Source organism: Saccopteryx bilineata, chromosome 11 (assembly GCF_036850765.1).
Source record: "Saccopteryx bilineata isolate mSacBil1 chromosome 11, mSacBil1_pri_phased_curated, whole genome shotgun sequence".
Lineage (NCBI taxonomy): Eukaryota > Metazoa > Chordata > Mammalia > Chiroptera > Emballonuridae > Saccopteryx > Saccopteryx bilineata.
This window is the reverse complement of record NC_089500.1, coordinates 76,666,557-76,693,511: the sequence shown is the minus strand read 5'-3', so window position 1 is coordinate 76,693,511 and position 26,955 is coordinate 76,666,557. Positions and strand designations below refer to the sequence as shown.

Genomic DNA, 26,955 nt, shown 5'->3' with positions numbered 1-26,955 from the left:
CTCCGTTAAGGATAAAGGAAACAGGCAAATGCAGAAAACTTTAGGCTGAACTTGGCATCAGATTTCACTTAGGAGGATGTGGGACAGGAAACAGCCCCCCAGCGCCGTCCTCCTCCCATGGGCACCTGAAGCAGTGTACTCAGCTGTCCCGGAGCTATTTTCCCCCGGACAGACACCCCCCCCCACCTCCCACCACTCCCCATCCCGTCTTCATCTCCCCGGAGAAAGCTCAGATCCAAGCAGATGAGATTCACATTGGATAGGTTATCCCACAAGAGCCAATATGTCCTGCAATGACCCCAAAGGCATTGCTTCTAGTGTCCCTGCAAGGAACCTGCCAATGTCACTGCACTCAGGGAGGCCCAGATATGTCTTACCAGGTATTGATGGTTCTTCCTGGTTACCAGCCAGAAATCACGTTTATCATAAGCATGTTGCCTTAGAACATGGCTGACACTACCTTTATGTCGTTTCCAGGGAAGCAATGCTTGAAGGTCAACCAAGGTCAAAACAGAAAGCAAAAATGGAAAAAAGGTTTTGATAACTCTTTACCTACAAGTGTAAATATCTTAAAGATGAACAATTACAGTAGCAGTCTCTCCAAAAAAAAAAGGGGGGGGGGGAGAAAGAAGAAGAGAGAGGGAAAATAATCTTGAAAAGATAGTCTTTATCCATATACAGTACTTACCATCATCAGCTGCCCCAGCTGCTAGAAATATGTAGTAGCTTGTGTTTAGATCAAATCTATTCTTAACCGCAGGAAGGGTAATGTTTCTTCTGAAAGAACACTGCATAACACCGTCCTCCAGCCTCCAAGCCACATCCTCAAGAGTATCCTACAAACACACACAATGGGTCTTCACAGTGCTTTCCAGAGACTCGCTAAAAATAAGGCAGGATCAAAACGCTGCCCTGTGTGACTTCCTTCCTCTAAGAGCCTCTGTGCATGCTGCATCTGCACAAAGTCTTTGTTTCTCCACTTCCTCTTTGAAGTGTACAAGAAACATTGTCTCCCAGTCTATTTGTCTTTATCCCGCTTGGCAAAAAGAGTATTTTTACTTTAAGTCCAAACCCCGCAATTCCTCTGACCAGGTGAGAAACCATGGCTGATGTTAAAACACCACCTGGCCACTAACACACTATCAAAAACGTTGAAGGAACCATTCGCAAGTAAAACTTAGCGGCCAAAACGCACCATGCAACCATGGAGAAGGCTCAACCCGCCTGTGGGAGTCAACCCTGTGAGAATGCTACATGGAGAATGTAACATCCCACGAGGGAACACAGCTGTTCACTCACAGCGCACTTGCTTGTCAACTGCCCTGTGACAAAGACACTTCTCTCCCAGAAATAGGCCGCCTTTGGCACGGATAGGCCAACAAGGACCACTTAAGACAACTGCCCAAAGCCATGAGCCCGTCTCTCCCATACACACTGGCTCCCCTTTCTCACGGGTCAAGAAATTTTCTGGGTCACTGACATAAGCCTCTTCTTAGAAATCTGTACGCTGCTGAAAAGGGTCGGTGCTTTGACCATCTTCACAAACCATAAAATACTTTCTGTAAGATGCAGTAAAAAAAAAAAAAAAGATTCAAGCGACACAAGAAAAAAGAAAACTCATCTTCTCTTATAAAGAGAAACTTGTTTGGTGCGTCCTAAAGCACAGAACAGGGGCGGCTACGTAGGACGCGTGGATCTGGAGATTCCGCACGCGGCGCAGTAACCGTGGTTAATAACACTGACTGTATGGAACACTGGAGATGTGCTGAGACAGTAGGCGTCAGGTCCTCTCCCTGGACAACATGGTAACCAGGTGAGAAAATGGACATGTTCATTATCTTGACTCTAATACAGGGGTCCCCAAACTTTTTTCACAGGGAGCCAGTTCACTGTGCCTCAGACCGCTGGAGGGCCGGACTATAAACAAAACTATGAACAAATCCCTATGCACACTGCACATATCTTTATTTTAAAGTAAAAAGACAAAACTGAAATAAATATAATATTTAAAGAACAAGTAAATTTAAATCAACAAACTGACCAGTATTTCAATGGGAACTATGCTCCTCTCACTGACCACCAATGAAAGAGGTGCCCCTTCCAGAAGTGCAGCGGGGGCCGGATAAATGGCCTCAGGGGGCCGCATGCGGCCTGCGGGCCGTAGTTTGGGGACCCCTGCTCTAATACATATTTCACTATGTATACGTATATCGAAACTTCATGTTCTATACCTTAAATATATATAACTTTTACTAAATATATATATAGTAAAAAAAAAAAAATAGATACATCACTGAGGTGGACACTTTTTACTTACACATTCTCTGTGATTATACTCAAATAATATGCTTACCGTATTTTAAAAAACAAAAGGTATATAGAGTAAAAACATTAAAAAAATTACCGAAAAGTCTTTCCCAGAATATTCTAAGAGAGGAACCCGGCAGCCAGGCCCCTGCTCGGGCTCTGCTACTAACTTTGGGTTTGAGGCTGCCTTGCAGCATAGACAGCTGGCCACGTAGCCAGAAGGTGCACAGGCCACGTCGGGCTTCCTAGAACTTTCACACCTACCGAGGACTCCATCACAGGGTGACTCCGCCCCGTCAAACGGGAAGGCTGAACGTGCACGGTCTGATTGTCACGAACACACAGATACGCGTCGTCATCACCCTGGAAGACAATTGTCCAGGAGAAAAGCTTAAAGGAACATCCACATGGTCTTTTTTTTTTTTAATTCTTAATAAAAATTTTTAAAAATCTTAATAAAATCAAATAGTATTTGATATTTTTAAAACATAATTTATCGACCATTTTAAATGAGACTGTGAATTCTAGGGAATTGGCTATCCAATTTATTAATCAAAATGATTTTGTTATAATGTGAAAGCAATACAATTTCAGTATAAAAAAAAGGCTAAAATAGGCGTATACACCCGCAATAGTTGAAAATCTGTGAAGTAGCGACCTTAAATTTATTTTCTTATTTATATATTTTTTAAGGCTTTATAAACCCTCCCCACACTCTTATAAACCTTTTCAATATTTTAGGCTAGAAAATGCTTATTTTACCGCAAAAATAATTAAAGTAATAAATATATAAAAATACCTATTTTCCACAAAATCCCACGATATAGCAAAAAATCCATGATACAAAATTAGATCTATATATATACAATTTAAAAATCCACAATACAGTGAAACAGCAAAAGTGAACTGTAATATGGCAAGGGACTACTAAAACATGTTTGCATCCCCATAAACCCATCACCAATTGAACATCACTGTTAATGTTTTCAGAAATATTCATTTATCCAAATTTACTTATACGTATACCTTTTTTTCTTTTCCAAATAGGAAAGTACACAGCTTTGTTTTATTTTTTTATTTAATATATCATGAACATTGTTCTATTTGTAAACAAGTATCTATCTTGCAAATTTTCATGACTGTAAATGTATTGCATTAATACTAGGTTTTCAGGGGTAACTTCTAAGATGGAATAAATTGTAATCAAATATTGCTAATATTGTACACTCCCAGTAGAGTCGGTATTATATATTAGGGCCAAAATGAGCTCAAGGAGGCATTTTTGCCAGTCTAATTATTATGTATGCTTTCATCTCTAATATTCCTCAGCTCTAACAGCTAGATCTTATTTAAATTAACTACCAAGGGCAGACTGCATCTTCAAAGTACAGAGTATCATTTTAAGGTACACATAAATAGTCTAGATTTCAAGTGATTGTGTATAGATTTGGTTCTTTTGCCGAACCTAAAATCGTCCTCCATAAACTATCGAACAAAGTATATATTTTAAGGGCTTTAGTCACTGAGCTCCTTAAACAAGATCCAACAACAGCCAGTTATCATAAATTCTATTTTAAGGTTTCCATGTATTTTTAAAAGTTCCACTTCTGAGAACCTTCAAGTACATAACCTTAGCAAAGCAGTTATTCACTGTTGACCATCTTCTGTTCAACTCAGAGTCAGCCCAACACAAGATAAGAAATTCGGAGTCGGCAGGAAAGAAACCAGGAATTCACAGACTCCGCACACAGACCGCACTCAGCCTGGTGCCTGTTTGCACGGGTCGAAGGCTGCAAATGGTGTGTTTACATAGCCAAATGGGTTTATTTTTTTTTTAATTAGAAGAAAAAGAATATTGTTTCATGACAAGTAAAAATATATAATATCTAAATTTCAGTATCCGTAAGTAAAGTTTTACCAAAACACAGCCACGCCTATTAACTTACAGGCCATCTGCATCTACTTCAGCCCAACAACAGAGCGGAGGGATACAACACAGACCAGACGGCCCCCAAAGTCCGAAGTTAGTCTGGACCTCGACAACCAAGTCTGCCAATCTCAGATTTAAACAATGTGTGTTTTCTAGAATGCCATCGTCAATGAGCTATAAGAACTCTTTTCTATATACACCTTAAGTCAACCTAAAGACACACCCACATAAAACACACCTGAATAGAGGCCCTGGCCGGTTGGCTCAGTGGTAGAGCGTCGGCCTGGCGTGCAGAAGTCCCGGGTTCGATTCCCGGCCAGGGCACACAGGAGAAGCGCCCATCTGCTTCTCCACCCCTCCCCCTCTCCTTCCTCTCTGTCTCTCTCTTCCCCTCCCGCAGCCGAGGCTCCATTGGAGCAAAAGATGGCCCGGGCGCTGGGGATGGCTCCTTGGCCTCTGCCCCAGGCGCTAGAGTGGCTCTGGTCGCAACAGAGTGACACCCGGGGGGGCAGAGCATCGCCCCCTGGTGGGCGTGCCGGGTGGATCCCGGTCAGGCACATGCAGGAGTCTGTCTGACTGTCTCTCCCCAGTTTCTAGCTTCAGAAAAATACAAAAACAAACAAACAAAAAAACACACACCTGAATAGAGAGAGAGAGAACGAGAGACAGAGAAGGGTAACATGGCAACTGTGGGTGAAGGGCTTACTGGTGGGGGTTGTGGTCTTCTTTCAACAGTCAGGTAAGTTTAAGACTTTTCAAAACAAAAAGGCAGGGGTGGGGAAGAGGTAGACTGAAGAGGTGAAGAAAAGAGAGGAATCTACGTCACAAGCCGGATTTCCCTGAGCACCAGAGAGGACGGTGGCTGGAAGGGATGACAGTCTACAAATCACCCAGGACAGCCTCTGAAAAGAAGCAAGAAGTCAAGAATAGTAGCTGCTTTTTTTCATCATCGATGTTGATCCCGAAGAACTATCGGGCACAGAGGACACTGGGGGGAAGATGACATGTTCAGTTTTGTTTTGTTTTGTTTTGTTTAGATTTTTTTTTTTTTTTGTATTTTTCTGAAGTTGGAAATGGGGAGGCAGTCAGACAGACTCCTGCATGCGTCTGACCGGGATCCACCCCGCATGCCCACCAGGGGGCAATGCTCTGCCCATCTGGGGCGTTGCTCTGTTGCAACCAGAGCTATTCTAGCATCTGGGGTGGAGGCTATGGAGCCATCCCCAGCGCCCGGGCCAACTTTGTTCCAATGGAGCCTCGGCTGTGGGAGGGGAAGAGAGAGAGAGAGAGAAGAAGGAGAGGGGGAGGGGTGGAGAAGCAGATGGGCACTTCTCCTATGTGCCCTGACCAGGAATCGAACCCGGGACTCCTGCACGCCAGGCCGACACTCTACCACTGAGCAAACCGGCCAGGGCCTGCATATTTTTTATTTATTCATTTTTATTAGAGAGATAGGAAAGAGAGAGAGAGAACAGGGGGAGGATCAGGAAGCATCAACTCCCATATGTGCCTGGATCAGGCAAGCCTGGGGTTTCGAACCGGCGACCTCAGCATTCCAGGTTGACGCTTTATGCACTGCGCCACCACAGGTCAGGCACATTCAGTTTTTATAGAAGATGGTTTGTGCCATCCGGGGACTCTCACTCATCTAGGCTAGACAAGACCAGGCGGCAGCTGGACATCCCACTTTGGAATTCAGGAAAAGTCAGGACTGGGAACAATCTAGAAGTTGAGCATTGAGAAACTGTTTATAGAACAAGATAAGACTGGGCAGGGAAAGGAAGAGAATAGAAGCAAATATAGTATGTATACTTGATATATTTTATATCACTTTTTTTTAATTGAGATGAGGAAGATACATAGTCTTTGAAATTCAGTTAAAATTCAGACATGAGCAAGTCTTTGTTAGCAAAAAATGAGAAATTATACTTTTTATCAATTTTAATGATGAGGTCTGATATCGAAACAATTGCTATCAGCCCTGGCCAGGTAGCTCGGTTGGTCAGAGCGTTACCCCAACAAGCCAAGGTCGCAGGTTCCATCCCTGGTCAGGGCACATAAGAGAATCAACCAATGATGACATAAATAAGTGGACCAACAACATGATGTCTTTCTCTCTCTCTCTCTCTCTCTCTCTAAAAATCAATAAAAGTTTTAAAAAAACAATTGCTATTATTAATTTCAAGCCAGAGTAGGGGGGGGAGGTATAATTTAGCTTATTTAATCAGTATTCATAATACACCTTCAGAATTTAAAGTTACATTACACACCGAAAAGAAACAGCAAGTCGCCTGACCTGTGGTGGCGCAGTGGATAAAGCGTCGACCTGGAAATGCTGAGGTCGCCGGTTCGAAACCCTGGGCTTGCCTGGTCAAGGCACATATGGGAGTTGATGCTTCTTGCTCTCCCCCTTCTCTATCTCTCTCTTCTCTCTCTCCCCCCTCTCTCTCTCTCTCCCTCTCTCTCTCCTTTCTAAAATGAATAAATAAATAAAAATTTAAAAAAATTAAAAAAAATTTAAAAAAAAACAGAAAGTCATACAAATATCCTAAAAATTTAAAAATAACCAAAAATAGAAATAGCCACTTCAAAAAACATCTCTGAGGATGACTTACTTGTCTAACAGGTGTACAGATGATTTCAATCATTACACAGGGCTGCTCTGTAAATCCTCTGCACCTGCATAATTAAGTCTTTTTCCTAAACATCCTTGATGAATACTGTACTAAACACATAAGGCAGAGCAGAGCAAAACAGCCGGAATTAGAGATAAACGCTTTTGTGCCAACTACGGCTAGGACTTGCCGCCCAAATACCGGGTCTCCCCGTGGGCCCCTCAGCACCCCAGGCGAAGCAACAACAGTGTCTCTGCTTCCTGCGGACGGACATCCTGGGACCAGGAAAGGAAACGTGCTCGTGTGCAGGTCTGCAGGAAGCTTGGCGAGAAAGTGGCACGGAGAATTTCTTGTGTGACCAGAGCACCTCCCTAAACAAGTAGTGCGCCGCGGAGATGAAGCCCAGTGCGCCTGCGCGGGCAGTCACCAGGCTTCCACGGTTCATCGTCCTCGGGCTCGTCTGGACACCCGCCCCCACGGCCAGCTCCCTCCCACTCTCACAGCAAGCACTGCCACCGTCCCCGGTTCTTGCGTGACGGTCCTCACATTTTGTGTTTCCCCAGCCTCATCAGCCATCTCAATGCCCCAAACCTGGTTCGTGTTTGCCAAGACCGAGACGACCCAAAAGCACCGCCTCCAGTTCTGACGGCAGGTACCAAAAAGTGCAACGCGGGAAATGTGTGCAACACAATCTGAGCCAGTGGAACATTCCCCGTGAAAGCAGCTTCGAAAGGGGAAAGGCCCTCATGTCTTAGGTATTTCTTAAAAGCCTACGGCGTGTCTTAGAGCTGGTGGGTTTCCATGTATCATTCGTTGAATGACGGAAGTTAACGAATGCACCCTAGCACTGTATAATAAAATACAGAGGGTCGTAGGCATAGATTGAGATGTCCCCCATGAAAGAAAGTCACACCTGTCTTTCAGAAATAACTGTGAGCAACACACAAGGACCAACGCGATCAGAGCGCACTTTTGGGGAAGGTATCAGCTCTTCTATCACAAAATCGGAGAGTTCCTTTTCTTTTTTTGGAGATGGGATTCCCTACAGAAGTGTTCAGTTTAAAAGTGGACAGCAAGCAAACCCTGGAGGAGGGAGACCCCGCGCCTTTGCCCAGGTGCAGGGAGGAGGCTCTCCGTCTCTAATCATCCCCACCCTCTCTACCCCCCCCCCCCCCCGCGCTGGAACATGTCCCTGTCTCACCACGGGCAGGACACCGCGGCCCCCAGGGCTGCTGCCGCCTGCAGCCTACAGAATGGCGGGCTCCGTGAGTGCCCCCCAGCGGGGTGACAATCAGCTGCACACAGGTGCTGCCGTCCGCAGCCTGGAGAGAGACGCTTCCTGGTGAAGAACACACTTGTGCCCAACGCCAGGTCTAATGCCCTGTTCGGAGAACGCTCCCACAACGACCAAACTGAAGGCAAGAGCATAGGCCGGTGGTGGACCCTGCTGGACCCTCGAGAAACCCACGAGGCCTGGGAAAGCCTCCCAGAACAACGTGAGACTTCGCGCAGAGCAACTTCTTTGTTTTTAACTGCACTTCCTGCCTGATTACAGACAGACAGACAGACAGGCAGACAGGCAGAGATGGACAGAAAGAGAAAGTAGCAAGTCCACTGGATTTAAAGTGATTTCCCTGGGACACCGTATTCTTAGACGTACGCCACTGTCCAACTGTGACAAGCAGGATGCACGCAGAGCTATTTTAACTTAGAATCTGTCCTCAGTTACTCTGCCCTGCCCTTCCCAACCCCCTCCAGTGCGACCATTTGACTCTGGAATTAAAACAGCTAGACCCCCATTGACTGGAGCTCACGCCAGAGACTCGAGCTCCAGTGCCACCTATGCACACCAGACGTACGAACCATCCATCTGTCGTGAGAGAGCGCGAAGGACAGATAGCCTGCGCTGGGACCGCTCATTTCAACCATCACGGACTGATCGTCGCGTGTGAAGGACAGGAAGACGCAGGCACGCTCCTTCTCTGGGTCACAGGCCAGGGGACTCCGGACACAGAACTTCTTTTTCCCACAGTCGGAGGCACTGAACTAGAGAAATGACAAGGGGGTGGAAGAGCCTTAATTTAATTATTAAACCAGCAGTTCACCGCCAACGACAGGAGAGTCCCTACCTTGAATCACAGGTTTTCATGAATCTACCTTTTCATAACAGGATGCAGGTCAGAGGACACAAGACACACCCCCTCCCCAATTAGAACCGATTGAGGCAGCAGTTAGGTCGTGAACTTTTCAACTTAATTAACTTTAATTAAAATTTGGAAGGTGCATTAGTTGGATGGTTATTGTGCCCGAGTACTGAAGTCCCTTGAATACACAAAGTAGTTCACATTAATTATGTTCCTGAGCAAAGTCTCTGGTAAAATTCTCAGGAACTTCTTAGGGACTATGTAAGTCCAAGTTGATACTTTAGCCTGGCTGGAGGGTATATCCTCTGGTTTTCAGAGGCGGAGCTTTAAAAAGCCAACAAACAAAACCCTTAGGAACGTTTATGTCTAGATCCTGAACTCTGTTTCTATGATAATTTGATATTAAAATGAGATAAAGAAAAAAGGACACGCCATGTATTATATCACCACTCCAAACAGCCACAGCAAAGTAGTGAGTGGGAAGAAAGAACCATCAACAGTGACTTAATTTAGGGCTTCTTGGCATGGCAAATAAGAGCGAGGGAGTATCAGAAACTGTAGGCTAGCCCTGGCCGGATAGCTCATTAGTTAGAGCAGTGACCCGAAGCACACAGGTTGCCAGTTCAGTCCCCGGTCAGGGAACATACAGGAACAGGTCAATGTTCCTGTCTCTGTCTCTCTCTCTCTCTCCCTTCCTCTCTCATTAAAATCAATAAATTAAAATACAAAAAAAGAAACTGTCGGTTCTACCATCTGGCAGTATTCTACCGATATTTCTGGCCACCAGACGTGTGGGGGCTTGCCCCACACTGGGCAGTTCTGCGGTTCCCTGCGGACACCATCTGGGTGCCCTACAATTCAGTTCCATCCTGGCAGTACCTGCCTGAAGTGGCAGACCCCAGAGTGAAGGGCTCAGTCCCACAAGACGGCCCCCACTTCGATGGCAATCACAAGTCCCGGGCTGTCTGTCCCCTGCACTCCTGACTGATCAGCCATAAATGGGTCCCCCTCCCTTGGGTTTGATAGTTTACTAAGATGGTTCATAGAAGTCAAGAAAACAGAGATGCAAGAAAAGCCCCAAGAACTAATGCCATTTATGGGAATAGTTGTAAAAATAACGATCTTGTCAACAGATCCCGGCTAGGCAGGCTCAGGCCCCAACGGACTGTTACTTCCCCCAATGCAGCTTTAAAGTAAACATTAAAACTAACATACACTAAGGACTAGTGCAAATAATAGAGCTAAATGTGTGATCAAACAGTAGTGCAATATTCATAACAATACAACCAAATATAATTGTCATATGTTGCACAATGTAGAAGAAAAAGAGATTACATAGAAGTATGAGTGGTTTACTTGGTCTTTCTTCCCTACAAGAACAAAGAGTTATGAAAAGAAAGGGAAGGAAAAGAAAAACAGGAACTAATTAATATCTCCTGAATATCAGTTAAACGCAGAGCAGCTAGCAACCTTCTATTTCATCACGTTGTTTCAACCTCATAGTGATTCTACCGAAGAGTTAGATACTGTTCTCATTTTAGAGGTGAAGAAACCGAGTCTCTGAGAAGCAGGTAATCTGTCCAAAGTCACACACCAAGTAGACAAGTCAGGAGTCAGGCTGGTCTGACTTGTTCCGTCAGTTGTAATAACCTGCCTTGGGACGTTTCTCATGAGGTTTGCTTCTGAAGTAACATGCCTCACTTTATCAGAACTGCCTTTGGTAAAACCTTCCCGTGTCTAACATGCATTCCCCTCTGCAGGCTAGTTTCTCTCCGTGGTAACTCCTCCAGACCAGAGGGCCTCCCGGGAGTTCTAGCCAAGGAGATGGCAGGAGTTCTGCACCCCAGCATGGAGAATTCCCGGGTACTCGCTGGCCTTCACGAAATAAGATCTAAGAGCTCGAGTATACCACTACTGCTAGATTGTGCTGACCTGTGGTGGCGCAGTGGATAAAGCGTCGACCTGGAACGCTGAGGTCGCCGGTTCAAAATCCTGGGCTTATCCGGTCAAGGCACATATGGGAGTTGATGCTTCCTGCTCCTCTCCCTTTGTGTCTCCCTTCTCTCTCTCTCTCTCTCTCTCTCTCTCTCTTCTCTTAAATGAATAAATAAAAATCTTTAAAAAAAAAAAAAAAAAAAAGCAAGCCTGACCAGGCAGTGGCACAGTGGATAGAGCGTTGGACTGGGATGCAGAGGACCCAGGTTTGAGACCCCGAGGTCGCCAGCTTGAGCATGGGCTCATCTGGTTTCAGCAAAGCTCACCAGCTTGGATCCAAAGTCGCTGGTTCGAGCAAGGGGTTACTCGGTCTGCTGAAGGCCCGCGATCAAGGCACATATGAGAAAGCAATCAATGAAAAACTAAGGTGTCACAACGAAAAACTGATGATTGATGCTTCTCATCTCTCTCCATTCCTGTCTGTCTGTCCCTATCTATCCCTCTCTCTGACTCTGTCTCTGTAAAAAAAAAAAAGATTGTGCTCCAACTTTTGTCTGAATGCAGCATAAGCTTTAAGCTCCCTCTCCATCTTTGAGAGAGAGGAGGTGGGAGAGAGAGAGGAGGTGGGAGGGGGGAGTCCATTGCTCCTGTTTCCTCAGATCCATTTTCAGATGAAAATATACCCACTGCTGGCATAGACTATGAGTCAGTGCCACGACCACGCCCTGAGCACGCAGGGTCTTGCACTCCTGTATTCTAACCTGGAAGTTACAACGTTGCAATGAAGACGACCTCCTACAGCGTTCCTGGGGAGAACCTGAAGAAACGCTGCCCAGGACCGCTACAAAGTGCCCACGCACAGAACCACCGCTCCCGGGGAGGCGGTTATACTGGACTGCACTTGGCGGAACCGCAAAGGGTTACTCACCGATTGGGTTAAGTGGGAGACGGGCGGTGTGGGTGACAGAGCAGCTGTTGTAGCTGCCGGTGTTGAAAAAGGAGGCGCGTTTGGCTGTGAAATGACCGGACCAGGGATCTTCACCCAGTAGATTTTATACTTCTCGACAACCGTGACTCTGAAATGTCATACCAGGGAGGTTAGACGGGACCCTGCTGCTGGTGGCCCATCACAATCAAGTCAAAACTTAAAAGGGGGAGAAAAATAAAGAATGAAGTGGGGACCCCTGCCTTAATAGGGCCTAACAAATCTCAGGTGTCTCCCTCCTTCCCATCTCCCTCTCCCTCTCCTTCTCTTTCCTTCTCGTCTCTTCTTTTCTCTGACGCGCCTGGTTGGAGGGCACGGTCCCAGTGCCAGACCCAGAGACGACCTGCACAGGTTCTCCAACCTGCAGAGACCAGGTGACTGCTCATCCGCCTCTCAGCGCTGACCTCAGAGGGTCCACGTGGCAGGCCACCGGAGCAAGAGGCGGCATGGAGGCTGCATAAGCCACCATCAGCCGTGAGCGCGGTGACATCCCCTTCTCCACATGGCACACGGCACACAGGAGCAGAGCTGTGTGACTGTGGGCCGGGACCTCACGCACAAAGTGGAGGGGAAATTGGGGGACATGTCAGGAGGGCACTTCTCCACACACACCCCCAGGACGTGCATGTCTATGACTCCACGCCGAAATCATTCACCATGTGACAGGACAACATTCTGTCGGGATTAAGGGACAAGTCCGCGGGCAATCTAATCTGCAATTTGTAACACCGCATAAAAGTCATCCACATTTCAGGACTGCTTTTTGTGGGGTTTTTCCCATATTCTCATACCAAGACAGGAGGGACTCTATAAAAGTCTTAGCCCAACACCCTACTGACTCAAGGGTGATTGACGGCTCCTGTTTGTGCCAAGGCAGGGCAATGCCTCGTTCGCTCAGCAAATGTCTCCTAAGTGCCTCTCAGAGGTGGCAGGCCTGGGCTAGGTCCTGCGTCTACGCTGCTGGGAAAACAAGCAAAACAGCTGCTTACATCACGGAGGTGGAGTCCTCCCCATACCTAACCTCAGGTGAACTTCCAAGAGGTGTAAAAAACTAACCCAGACCATTACTGGGCCAATTATCGCAGTGACAAGGCTGTTAACTCTTCTTCCTACTCACAGAAACCGTACGTGATTCGGGGCACTCTTTGGAACATTCCAGTAGACTTCAATTTCTGTTTTCTTGTGTGGATTTGTGTGGCTCACAGCTGATCCCTGAAATGAAACGGAAAAGAACTATCGGTCAGGCACTGGACAGCTCGGTACAGCTGGAACTACTATCGTGTCTCAAAGGCATGTGCTACTGCATGACCTCAGCTTTCTGGTAAAGACTATTTCACTTAGAGCAGGGACTCACGCACTCAATACATACATGTTGACTGGTCAAGACCAGATTAGCAGCCGGCTCTGAGAATAAACTGAGAGTCAGCAGATATTCAAGCACTAAAGAGAGCTATGAAGACTGGGTGTGTTCATGCTCGCTCTAAAGACTGGGTTGTTACTTCACTTGTGCTATAAATTTAAACCCTTTCCATTCCTACATATGAATAGTATGCAGAAGATTCATTGGGGAAAAAAAAACAAAAAAACTACTGCCTCTAAATATGTAGTAATCATGTTCCAGTCATTCCTTTCTCTTGAACAATCTTACTCCCCACTTTCAGTCACCTGGAAAATTCCTACACCTTCTTTGTGGCCCAGTTTGGGATCACCTCCTCCAAGCAGCTCTCTCCCCAGGCCCTCGAGCTCACGTGTGGCACCCCCAGCAATGCCTCCCCCTGCGCAGTGGGTGCTCCTGACCTGAGTCATCACACTGTTCTACTCAAGTGCCTGCTGTAGATCCAGGGACTACCTGTATGCCCCGTGTCCCATGGCCTCACACTGCACTTATGTGTAAGGCCATGAGCTCTCCAAGAAGCAAGAGTAGGCCTTGGCCAGTTGGCTCAGTGGTAGAGCGTCAACCTGGCGTGCGGGAGTCCCGGGTTCGATTCCCGACCAGGGCACACAGGAGAAGCACCCATCTGCTTCTCCAACCCTCCCCCTCTCCTTCCTCTCTGTCTCTCTCTTCCCCTCCTGCAGCCAAGGCTCCACTGGGCAGAGTTGGCCCAGGTGCTGAGGATGGCTCCATGGCCTCCGCCTCAGGCACTAGAATGGCTCTGGTTGCAACAAAGCGATGCTCCAGATAGGCAGAGCATCGCCCCCTGGTGGGCATGCTGGGTGGATCCTGGTCAGGTGCATGCGGGAGTCTGTCTGACTGCCTCCCCATTTCCAGCTTCAAAAAATACAAAAAAAAAAAAAAAAAAAGCAAGAGTAAGTGTTGTTCATGACCACATCCCTGGCACCCAGGACAGTTCCCAGTATAATAAATGTTTATTAAGGGAATGAAGGAGTGACAAAAATTATATTTCTGTACCTCTCTAGAGCTAGCTGTATCTTCAATATCTACACCCTTCAAAAACCAATAGAATAAGAGTCAATCTTATAGAAACTATCAGGAGCTACATACACTCTTCAGGCAACTAACTGCCCTACCTTTCTTAAGATGCTGACATGTCAAAAGGAGGGGGAGAGCTGGATCACCGTGAATCTGTTTAGATGTTCTCCAGACATGGGCAATGTCGCGGTTTAACATGCCAACACCGCCTTGTTGTGTAAAGAGCCCTGGCAACGGACAGAAATCCGTTTCAAACGAAACACAAACCTGTGTATCTTCACAGGTCAGAAGCTGTGACACTTGACTGTCAATCAATGTGAAGGAGCCAATAGGAGAGCCGCTCAGATTCTCAGCATCACGTGCCTCTAAGAGGAAGCCCTTAAACGCCGGCCCTGACAAAGTAACTGAGAAACAGATACAAAGACAAGGTGAGGGATCTAGCCACATCCCGAAAGGAAACTGTTTAGAGGAGGCACTTCAGAGTTGGCATCAGGCATAGCATACACAAAACTACCCCGGGAGAGAAAACAGGAGAAATCATCCCCTCTGCAGAGTTTCAAACTAGGTTCCAAAGGACATTCACCCCGCGAGATGGTAACAGCGCTCCCACAGGGGAAGAAGGTTAGAGGCGATGGGGCCAAATTAGATTGGAAAACACGGAATGAAAATAAATGCTTGTATCTTCACTGCAAAACCTTAGGCACTTTACCATCCTACTGTGCGGTAGGAAACTCTACCAGGTAAATATCCATAGCACAAAGCGTGCTTTCCATAGACTCTTTTGGTTAGAGAGGACCTATTAGTAGTTCGCATCTCTGGAGTTACAGAGGATGGCGTTTTCACAATGCTACTAAAGATACACCTTTCACAGCCAGCCTACATTTTGCCAGAAGAATCAGGGTAATGTAAGAGATGACACTATATTGAGAAAGATAAGGGTGTATTATATCTCAAACCGGAAAAAAATAAACTCCATTTTCTTTTTCTATTAATAGTATTGATCATGGAGACATACTAAGTATAACAAAAACAGGTTTTAAAACCTGTTTCGAATGGCAAGTGAAGACACTACTTAACTAACACAGTCATCCTGAGTGACACTACTTAACTAACACAGTCATCCTGAGTGACACTACTTAACTAACACAGTCATCCTGAGTGACACTACTTAACTAACACAGTCATCCTGAGTGGTTAAACACAAGAAGGAGATGTGGAAGAGTAAGATGATGGTTATCTTCACCAAATAGGGGAAGGACTTAGCTGAACTTGTGTAACTCAAATAATAATAAAAATTCAATTTATAGTAATAGGATGAAACTCAAAATGTAAACAGTCAACCCCAGCACGGTACCTTTGATCTGATCTCCCGAGGTGAAGGTCGTCTGACTCACGGAAATGTTGTGAACAGGATCAAGGAGTGAAGTGTGACCGTGGTTAGGGACCATGTCTTGGCATGACTCTGCTACCTTCCCGCTGGGATAATTAGCCACCAGACCAACGTGCAACAGAAGTAGGGAGGCACCAGCGGTGAATGCAGGAACTGCCATCTCCAAAAAGAAGATTAAAAGCACATTATTGTTCAGATGTAATTACAATAAAATACATAAGCTTTCGTGCCACAGGACAGGAATTCTAGAGAACTACTTGCTTTCAATAATCAGCTAACCCCATTCTCAAAACTATGTGACAAAAAGAATATGATAGGTGGTGAAGTTTGAACTGGGTTCGAATCCCAGCTCTACCGGTTCCCAACTAGGAGACGTTGAGCAAATCTACTTAAATCCTCCATTTCCTTACATGAAAAAGGAGGAAACTTAGACCATCACTTCCAAGTTGTTTTAATAAAATGGAGATAGAGCAGAGAGTCTCAGTGGAACGACTGAGAAACAATTGATTGGAATGATTGGGAAATCCCCAACTGGTCCAATGAAAACAAAAGGTTTTATTCACTTCACCCCAGAAAGCTTACAGAACACAGAAGAGATGTTTCTGGATTTAAATATCATCACCTGCATAAATCTGATATGACTTCTCCCAACCTCCCACTACACTAATCATGGTGACATGGTGGGTCATCTGATTCGTCCTACTGGAAACTGAGGGTAACAGGCAACCAATGCCAAGAGACGATTTTTCTATCACCTCTAGTCCAGAGACTCCTGCAAGAAGAAATAGGAGTATTTCTGCTCTCGTCCAGTGTGGCTGCCTCCTACCATCGGCCCAGTAGGCACCAGCTGCTTTACGGCAGCCCCACCCTCTCCTAGACCACTCTGCTTCCTGCCTATATTCAAAACCTGCAAGCCATAACCAGGCTAGCAGGGTAATAAATCACGCCAGCACCGTGGACAGGCTGCAGATGGGAAGAGCTCAAGACCACTCTCCATAAAAATTACATTTTCCATATCATTGATCTGGTTACAGACACAATAAAAGCACCCTTAGAATCACTAGAATAAATTATCCTTTTACAGTCACGTAAATTATATAAACTAAGCCCCACACTGGAGCGGCGATAAAGGACAGGAATTCCTGCTGGCCACCAGACATCGAGGGCTGCACACACACTGTCACCAGCCCTGTCCCCAACACCAGTGATTAGCAGAGGGGCTAGTAGTGGAACAGCACACCCCTTTCTTTTATTTAACACTGAAGCCAGGTAGAATTTTTCCCATTTAAGGAGGACGCTGGGGGAACAATGGAGCAATCAAGCCCTTCTGAAAATAATCTATAGCAGAAGAGAAACGTGAGGTTTCCCTGCAGACTCCAGGGAACAGCCTAATCTTGGAAATGTTAGTGACTATAGGAAGCAATAGTTGAGAAAGCAACTGCTAGCCTTGGCCGGGTAGCTCAGTGGGTTAGAGCATCATCATCCCGAGACGCCAAGGTTGCAGGTTTAATCCCCGGTCAGGACACAAACAAAAATCAACCAAGGAATGCATAAATAAGTGGAACAATATATCAGTCTCTCTCTCTCTCTCTCCTTCTCCCTTCCTCTCTCTCTCTAAATCAATAAAAAAAGAAGGAAGAAAAGGAGGGAGGGAGGGAAGGAAGGAAGGAAAGGGAGGGAGGGAGGGAGGGAGGGAGGGAGGGAGGGAGGGAGGGAGGGAGGGAGGGAGGGAGAAGGGAAGAAAAAAAGAGAATAACTGCTAAGGAGCGGAGCCTCAGGAGGGTTTCTGTCTCAGACATGGCTTTCAGATCCTTCTGTTGGGGGCAGACCTGCTTTTGGGACCAGGCAAGATTAACCAGAGAAGATCAAAGTCACAGTCTTCACCATGGGACTTTGGCCAAGTTACCTTAAAGACTAAACACAGCAACGGGCCACTCGCCTACAGAATAATGGAGCGGGAAGAGTTAGTTCAGTTTTACAAATGTTTACTTGGCCCTGGCTTTGGTCCGGGGAAAGTGGAAACAAGACTTGCTTTCTACTCTCTCTCCTGTGCATTTAGGAGCTGATAGATACAGGAATTGACCAGGAATTACAACTGCCCTTTTGCTGTTCCGCTTGGATGCCTGACCCCACCCTTAATTACCGGACAATCGGCCCTGGGACAAAGGGGTTCCAGGAAGCTGGTCGATCACCCCAAGGAAGAGTATTCCAGAAAGCCGAACATACCAGCACACCCTTGCTCGAGGCTATTCCCAACCCTATGAAATTTTGCCTCAGTCTGTTTTGGGGGCCTTTGTTTCCGGGGAAGTGCCCCGGCAGGTCTTTCTCCTCTAATAAAGCTGCACATCTGATGTTCTAGTGCTCTCTCATTCTTACTGAAGCCAGATGACATCGGCCAAGTCACTTCATCTGTCTCAGATTCTTCATTTGCAAATTACAGCAGGTGAACCAGATCGAATTCAAGGCTGCCTTGAACCTTAACAATTTCACGGAAGCAATGTGGCCAGGCACGTTGGGAATTATGAGAGGGAAAAGTATAAGATGGGAAAGGGAAGTGACTAAGAGGCCACCATCTGTCACTCACCAGGAAAATATAACCAACAAGGTCAAAGAGGGAAGTAAACAATAGCCACTTCTTTGTTCGCCGGTCAGATGCCGACCATTCAAGGTGAAGCGCTATTTTCGTTCCAATGGCTAACGATGGCTTTCCAGCTAATGATTTCAGGAACAACCATTGTCCAAACGACTGCATTTAATCATTAGCTAACCAAGGCTGACTGAGTACGCAGTTATGAAAGGGAAGAAGGAGTTGAGTTAGTCGTGGCAACATTAACGCTAAAATGCCAGGACATGGATAATGAGCGATGGGTTATGCAGTCGTCCTTACAACAAGCAGAGAGTGACCTCATTGTAGAGATGAAGAATCAGAGGCCATGCACACAGTAGAGTGTGCATGCTTTCAGGATGAGAACCGAAACCTAACTCCAACATTCACACGCTTTTCACGCGACATCATGGCTCCCTCCTTGGAGAGAGGAGGGTGTGGAGCTTATACAAGCCCACCAAGGATCCACCTTGCACGAGGAACAAGGTGAGTGGGGCCACGTTGTGACACACGTTGGCATCTAAATTAGCCTAGTTCAGAATGTTGAGTCCACGAGTCTGAGAAAACAGGTAGAGGTTTTTTTCTCCAGTTTTTCTCCATGGAACCAAAGCTCCCCCAAAAAATGGAGGTTCAATTCCTAAATTCTGTTTTGTTGTGACCGGTACATGGTCATTTTCACCCGAACACGGTTGTGGTTGGACAACTGGAATGTTCATCCATTTCTTCCCTCCTCAGTTAATATGTTCGAGCCCCCTAAAATAGTTCAGAAAATGTGCTCCCCGTTTTTCCAGTACTATGACTTTACCTTCGTGGGAAACTTCCCCATCGAGAATTAAATTGACTCTGATTGCTGAATCTTAAAATTAGAGGGAAACTGAAAAATTGCTCAAGCATGTCTGCGTCCCCAGATAAAAATGTTTCAGACTCCATTTTCACAGCAGGAAGCACGAGGGAAAATGATTTTTTTTTTTAATTGACAGTTTAAGTTGTCAGGGCAGAAAAATAATTTTCCTTCTGCCCTTCTAAGTTCTTCTGGCTAGACTAATAATAAGGTGACCAACTTTTTTACAATGAAAAGGAGGACAAAAATAAATTGAAGAAAACAATATCATAAATAAAAGAAACATTTTACTCATTGCAACAATGATATACTATAATATAAATGCATAATAAAAACACTTGTAATATTTTATATTATCGTTATGCTTACATGCCTATTAATTTTTAATAATAATTGTAAGAAAAAGTACTCATTTAGATACAAATACATCACATCACACACAATGGATCGACTCTGCATCTATCAAATAAGGACATTTACAGATTAGTCTTCCAATATCAAAAAGGAGGACAGCCTGACCAGGCGGTGGAGCAGTGGATAGAGCGTCGGACTGGGATGTGGAGGACCCAAGTTTGAGACCCCGAGGTCGCCAGCTTGAGCGCGGACTCATCTGGTTTGAGCAAAGCTCACCAGCTTGGACCCAAGGTCGCTGGCTTGAGCGAGGGGTTACTCGGTCTACTGAAGGCCCACAGTCAAGGCACATATGAGAAAGCAATCAATGAACAACTAAGGTGTCACAACGAAAAACTGATGATTGATGCTTCTCATCTCTCTCCGTTCCTGTCTGTCTGTCCTTGTCTATCCCTCTCTCTGACTCTCTCTCTCTGTAAAAAAAAAAAAAAAAAAAAGGAGGACAGTTTTCGAGGGAGGACAGAACTTACAAAAGAAGGACTGTCCTCCCTAAAGGAGGACGATTGATCACCTTACTAATAATCAAATTAACAGGAGAGGGAGGAGGAGAAAGCCAGATTGAACTCCAGCACAGGTGGGAGAGACCCAGGAACACTGAGGAATGTGGTGTTGGCGGAAGCCATTACCTTCAAGACAAAAGACTTTGGAGGTGGAGAGCCATTAAGGGAGATTACCAGGAAAAAAAAACAGTAAACGCGGGTGATTGTCATGCAGACTGAAGTACCTGCTTTCACCACCGATCTGGGGCAAGCCCTTAGAAACTGAGCTTTCCCTTATAAATGTAAATGTACTTTCCCTGAGGCTCAGTTCAACGTGGTTTTCAGAGCCTGTCCCCTGTCTGCAGTCTCCTAAACTGAACCATCCTAAAACAGGCAATGTCCCGAAAGAGGCATATTTCCGGTTGGCAAACTCCGCTTCCCCCTCAGAAGCTTGCAGTGTTTGATAATATTAACAGCACCGCACAAGAAGCGTCTGTGAAGAGTGTAAAGAAATACACTGAATTATCTGTAAGGTGCTCGACTTCTGTGTTCTTTTTCTATTTTCAGATGTTCTATGTTATTTTGACTGCTTTTGTCTTAATAAATAAAACCTCTATGCCTCTTTTAAGATCCATTTTGTGGACGAAAAAGGGGCCACGTACTAAACCCGGACAAGCTCAGGGGAGGACCTGCATGGTGGCCTTCCAACCTCAGAGACCTTAAGTAGCCACACAGGATGGTCTGAAATGAAAGCTTCCTAACGAAGAGACAGTCATGGAGGACCTGCATCTTCCCTGACAAAGGTCAGGTTTGACCTTAACTGAGGCTGTCCATGGTCTTTCTGCATCTACAATGACACACCTTCGGAATGTCAGAGTCACCTCCTTTATCCGAACCCCTCGGGGCACAGCCTCCCACCGGAGCACCAGACCACAGAGCCCCTCACTGTTACCCTGTTCCCTGGGTTACCCGGGAAGCCACGAAACCTCGGTTCCTGCCTCGCTTGAGAGAAAACATGGAATCAAGGGACAAAGTCTAGCAAGCAAAGCAAGCGTTGGTGGGCCGTGCAAGAGTACCCTCAGGAGGGCCTGAGCGGGCAGCTCACTCGCCAGAATGAGTGCCCCGACTAGGTACAGAATTTAGGTAGTCATGGGCTTTTCTTCCTGGACCTTGCCATTACCCATTTTTTCTTTCTAGCTTTTTCTTCTGGTGTTGCTATGTGACTGATACCATGTCAGGGAACTGGAGACCACCAGTCTGGGTGTGGCGAGGTAGATCCTGCACTCCTGGAATGCATGGGGGCAATTCATCCCTCCCTCTCCTCTGCCTGTCCAGGCTCATGTCTAACTAATCTCCTACTAACCTAACACCTGCATACCATCTTCACATGCTATATATGCTATTGACTATCCTGTACCCACCGACCTAAAGGAAGGATGTGTCTCTCCATTCTACCCTTTATCCAATCTCAGAGGCTTCCCCCACTCTCCTCTCTCCCACCTCCCCCATCTACCACCCCAGGATTTCATGTCACCCCCTTGCGCCGCCTCCTTTGATTGTGACATGCAAGATAAACTGCAAGATTGCCATTCTCTGGAGCATTTTCTCAGCCCGTTGAGACTTTGCTTCCTGGCAGTGGTCCACGTGGCTCAAATGAACTCATAAAAATTCCTGACAGGTTTGGACGCTTCTTACACCAACCATTTATTTCCAATGCCACCAACCGCTGTGTCCCATGAGCGAAGGAACAGTGTGGACTTTGAAATCACATAGATTTGGGTTGAACCCAGCAGATCCCTTTCGTGATCTTGAGCAAATTATTTAACCTCAGCTTTCTCATTTCATTCAAGACAGTGAAACTAATATCAAGGGCCTTTGTAGAGATTAAATAACATCAATGAAATATCTGGCTCAGTGCCCAAGACTTGACCCACTCGGGGAAGGTGAACACATGACACGGTTGTACAGAGATGTGTTGAAGAATTGGGCACCTAAAACCTGTATAATTATGTTAACCAGTGTCACCGCAACAAATTTAATGTAAAGTGAAAAAAATAAAAATTAAAGTGCAACACTACTTACTGACCTCCCCTCCAAAAAGAAAGATCGACTTGAAATCTCTCCTAAATCCACCAATTTGATATGACCACTCTCTTCTCAGAACCTCTACATGCTTTGCTTTCTGTTAGTAAAAAAAAAAAAAAAATTGTGTCCCGTTTTTCTTCCACAACTGGGGACAGATCTTTTGGCAAATTCCTGGAGGCAGCAGATATGCCCTGCATTGATCCGGTTTCATAAAAGCTAGCAGACCACGTTGAAAAACAGCGCTGGCTGGTATAGACCTGGTGAGACTCACCCTTTTACTTTAATAAGCCTAGCTCCTTGTTGGCAATAAACCCACGGGCCACATTGTAGCGTCCCGCCTCCGCACTAACTAAGTGCACCACTCCAATCTCTTCGCCTTCTTTTTAATCTGAAGGAAAAAGAAAATTTCTGAACTGAAAAGTTGAGCTTTGTAAAGAAATAACTCGTGGTAAATTCGTTTACAAATTGGAAAATCCGCATTGCTCCCTCCCCGGGGCAGCGTGACAATAGGCAAAGGAGGAATTCAGGGCAGAGGTCACACCTTGTCAGACAGAGGCTCCGGGAATATCTACAGGCACACCAGGAGTGGGGGAGGTGGGGGGTGAGCAGGAGCCAAAAGTCCTAGATTAAAAGATATGTTGAAAACCAAGTAAGGCTGTAAGTAACCCTCATACAGGTAATTCTGTCATTAGGTGTAAATTTAAAAGAGAGTTCCTATAGTTTAAAATTAAAAACAAACAAAAAAACCCTGAAAACCACTCATGCATAAATAAAGCCATTGTTTTTCCGGGATCCCAAACGCGGATCTACTTAGAGCGACCCTTTCCTGGGGATCAAAGCTCATTAAGTCAAAGCCACCAGACACGTTATTAACCTAACTCATTAGTGAGCACTCACTCCTCAGCCCCACACCAGCTCCCAGGACACAGTTTGTTAATGAAGCCTGTGCCCCTGTGTCATCAACAGCCCCCACGCCCACCCTGCTCAACCCAGGACGGCCACCTAGCTGAATTCAATCTTTAAACATGCTGCAAAGAGCTCTGACACTAGGACGGAAAGAAACACTTACCTTGGGAAGCGAGGCAGCCTGGCCAACTTCCGGGTGTGTTACAACTTGTATCACATTTCAGCAGCTGGGTGGAGCCGGCTTATCCTGCAACTGGAGGGAGCTTCTCCCAATGAAGCAGCAGAACTTGATTTGCAAGATGAGTGCTGTTTTAGGACCCCGTTTCTGAGAATTAAGCAATCTGCTGAACTCAAAGGCTTTTGTTTTGTTTTGTTTTGTTTTGGCCAACTGGTAATTGGTTTTCCGAGAAAATTATGTTTTCTGTCTTGAACTATAAAATCATGTGAGGGTAGGCTATAGGATGGTAAATCAAACAAAAGTACCTGCTTGCAATGAGGTAGGGTTGCCAAATTTAGCAAGTTCAAATAGAAGATGTCTGATTAAATGTGATTTTCAGATTAAAAAAAAAACAAAACAAGCATTCTTTAGTGTAAGTGTTGTCTTAGGCAATTATTTGGTGCATACTTATACTAACACAAGATTCACTATTTTTCTGAACATTACATTTACACTGGGTGCCTTGCGTTTTTTCTGGCAACTGTATCTAGGAAATAAAAGTAAATAGCACACTGTTTCAATTACTTGTAAAAAGACATAAAAGAATCCGATTGCAAAGAACTGAAACTCTTGAAAGCGTGAATGATGTAGAGCAAAAGAATTCTTTTATTTTGGAAAATGTACCCTGAATTTTAAGAGTTTTGTTTTCTTTGAAGCCTTTCATCTTGTTTTGCACAAGATTCTTTTGCCAACAACAAAAAAAAAGTAGGAAAGAACAGTGTATCTGAAAATGTTAAACACTCAGTTCAGAAGATGACTAACATGTGCAGAATGGAAAAGAGACGGTCACACGTGCCATGACCTGTGATCACTGGTTGACCTTCAACACGAGTAAATTCTCTAAAACCATTTTGAGAGGCGACGAGAGCAGGGGAAAAGACAATCACTGGAATCTTTCTCCTTAAGAACTCCTCACCACTAACAAAAGCCCCTTTCTGCAGGATTTCAGAGAGAGACTTTATAAACAAAACCGACCCAGAGCTGTCAGTTTGCAACGTGACTAGATTATAACTAAGTCAGCTGATCTTTAGTACCTGTCCTGTAGAGCCTCAGGTGGTGACATAACTTTACGCAGTTATAATTAGACCCTTTCCAGGAATAGTCCCCAGCGAGCGGGCACTTCGTAAGCCGAAAGCATGCTAACACGTCCATAAGACAGTTCTCTGAATATGCTCTCATAACCTTTCGTCCTCAAGCATGCCTAGGAAGCAATATGGCGCACGGAGGGAACTGAATGGGGAGGCTCAGCACTACCCAGAGTCACCCTCTCTGGGCTTATCACTCCCCTGTAAGGTCCCCAGCTAGACCTCCCCTTATCACTCCCTCCCAGAAGTTTACCTTCCACTGGCTCTTTCTCCATCAGCTACTTGTCAGCAGTCAAGAGGAAACCAAAATAGATTCAATGTTCCCTAGAGCTTGGCCTCTGAGAAGCGACCCTCCTGGATCCCACGCTCAGGCCTCTGAATGAGCCATTCTCAAACATTTTGATTTCAGGACCCCTTCCTGAAACTTAAAAATTATTGTGAACCCGCCTCCCCCCCCCAAAAAAAAGATGTTTGTTTCTGTGGGTAATATCTACCAATACCTATCGTATTAAATATTAAAACCGAGAAATAGTTTAATACTTGTTCACAAATTCACTTTTTTTTTATTTTATTTTATTTTATTTTCATTTTTCTGAAGCTGGAAACAGGGAGAGACAGTCAGACAGACTCCCGCATGCGCCCGACCGGGATCCACCCGGCACACCCACCATGGGGCGACGCTCTGCCAACCAGGGGGCGATGCTCTGCCCATCCTGGGTGTCACCATGTTGCGACTAGAGCCACTCTAGCGCCTGAGGCAGAGGCCACAGAGCCATGCCCAGCGCCCGGGCCATCTTTGCTCCAATGGAGCCTCGGCTGCGGGAGGGGAAGAGAGAGACAGAGAGGAAAGTGCGGCGGAGGGGTGGAGAAGCAAATGGGCGCTTCTCCTGTGTGCCCTGGCCGGGAATCGAACCCGGGTCCCCCGCACGCCAGGCCGACGCTCTACCACTGAGCCAACCGGCCAGGGCCACACAAATTCACTTTTAAATGAAAACTGAACTCATGGCATGTTAACATAATATTTCTTACTGTTGCTTTTGTGATTGTTTTCAAACATAAGAATTTAGTGAGACGAGGAGCATCGTTTAAACTTTTGCAAATCTCTTTATTGCCCGGCTTACTATAAGGCACCTGAATTCCCATATCCACTTCCTTATTCAGGCTGCCAGGATGCCATATGACATGTGCAGCCCCGGGATAAACCCCAGTGTGTACGCACAAGAGAATGAAAATGAATTAAGTCAATTGGACTATAGCAAGAACAATATTACTGTCTGTGGAGCACCCTGCCCGAGGCACGTGTATTGTCCTAAGCCTCCCAATGACTCCAAGTGAAAGGTGTCACTACAGTCGGACATTCTATGGCTAAGAAGGCGAAGGATGTGTGTGGCTCAGTTCACTGCCCAAAGTCAGGGGGAAAAAAAGTAGCAGACAGGGTTCTAAGCTAGATGGACCAACCCTCCCTACCGAACCTCACTGCCAAGTCTGAATGAGGTCTAATGGGCCAGACTCACCAACTTCCCTTCCCTATCACACTCAGCATCTCATCGAAGAATGGAGAAGACCCTGCTTCAACTCAGGAAGTCCCAACCCAACATCAACCATGGACTCCTCCTCCTCACGGGGCCTTTCATTAGGCCCACATCCTCCGGATAGCCGTCTGTCCCCCGTCTCCACGGCCGTCATCCCGGCCTGTGTCCTCCCCACTTCTCGGCTGGACTGCAGCCGCCCTCTGCGGAGCGCCTCCAGTCTCCCGTCCACCGGCTGACCAAAGATAAGTATTGAATAAATGGCGGTTAAAAGAAAGGAAAGAAAAATCAAAGTTGTAAGGGTGGCTTTGTAGATTAAAGACCCCATCCTTCCAGGGCTGTAAATAATAAGTTGTTCCAAAGTCATCCATAGACTTCTAACCAAACTCCGTTCACAGAACCCATGTATCACGTGTTCTTGGACAACGCCATCGCCCGCGGCAGGTAAATCAGAGGTAGCAGCTGTCTTCCTGTTTCTCTCACCCACCCGTTCAAGGTCACTTCGCATAATGCTCCCCTAACCACAGCCTGTTCCCTACGGTCCTCTCCACAGAGTGTGACTTCCCTACCATGACGGACCCTGAAGGAAATCTGCGCTCTACCCACAGCCCTGGGCTAGAGTCACCTGTGTCACCTGTGTCGCCGTCACAAAGGCAGGTAACACAGCTAAAGAGCCCCGGTGTTGACTTCTCCAGTCAAAATTAATCTCTCCGTAAATACTTCATATTTTCACCGTAATTTGGAGGTGATCTGAAGTCGTTTGCTCTGGTGTAAATACCCAGGGGCCTTCTGTGACTTTCCCAGGGGCGTGGCGCTTTGTTGTGACGCAGGATTCGGCTCATTGCAGCAGGAATCCGCACTCCTGACCACGGCTGGCTGTTAAATGCTAGAGGCCCTCCTCTCCCCACTCGTGTGACGGTCAGAAAAACACCACCACCTGTCTCCCATGTCGCGGCAGAGAACAGAAATCATGCCTCAGTCCACCGTGTACGGCTGCGATCAGAAAAAGGATGCCGGCTCCCAGTAAGATGCAGTGTTTTGCTTTCAAGAAAAATGTCAA

At 46.0% G+C, this 26,955-nt stretch overlaps 1 protein-coding gene across 2 annotated transcripts in view; it reads right to left on the bottom strand.

The window, feature by feature from the left end:
* FRRS1 (ferric chelate reductase 1) overlaps nucleotides 1-23,312 on the bottom strand; it is a 44,189-nt gene extending 20,877 nt beyond the window's left edge. The window contains exons 1-8 of one of the 2 annotated variants that reach the window (XM_066246794.1): nucleotides 23,228-23,312; nucleotides 15,702-15,897; nucleotides 14,615-14,751; nucleotides 13,034-13,128; nucleotides 11,860-12,007; nucleotides 8,716-8,898; nucleotides 2,572-2,670; nucleotides 689-836 (exon numbers count right to left, since the gene is read on the bottom strand). In XM_066246794.1, the coding sequence (XP_066102891.1) occupies nucleotides 689-836; nucleotides 2,572-2,670; nucleotides 8,716-8,898; nucleotides 11,860-12,007; nucleotides 13,034-13,128; nucleotides 14,615-14,751; nucleotides 15,702-15,897 (1,006 nt within the window). In that variant the 5' untranslated portion in view covers nucleotides 23,228-23,312. Of the gene's footprint in view, nucleotides 1-688; nucleotides 837-2,571; nucleotides 2,671-8,715; nucleotides 8,899-11,859; nucleotides 12,008-13,033; nucleotides 13,129-14,614; nucleotides 14,752-15,701; nucleotides 15,898-22,429; nucleotides 22,537-23,227 lie in introns of those variants that run through there. The other variant, XM_066246795.1, reaches the window with a different exon arrangement.
* Nucleotides 23,313-26,955: the final 3,643 nt, after the last annotated feature.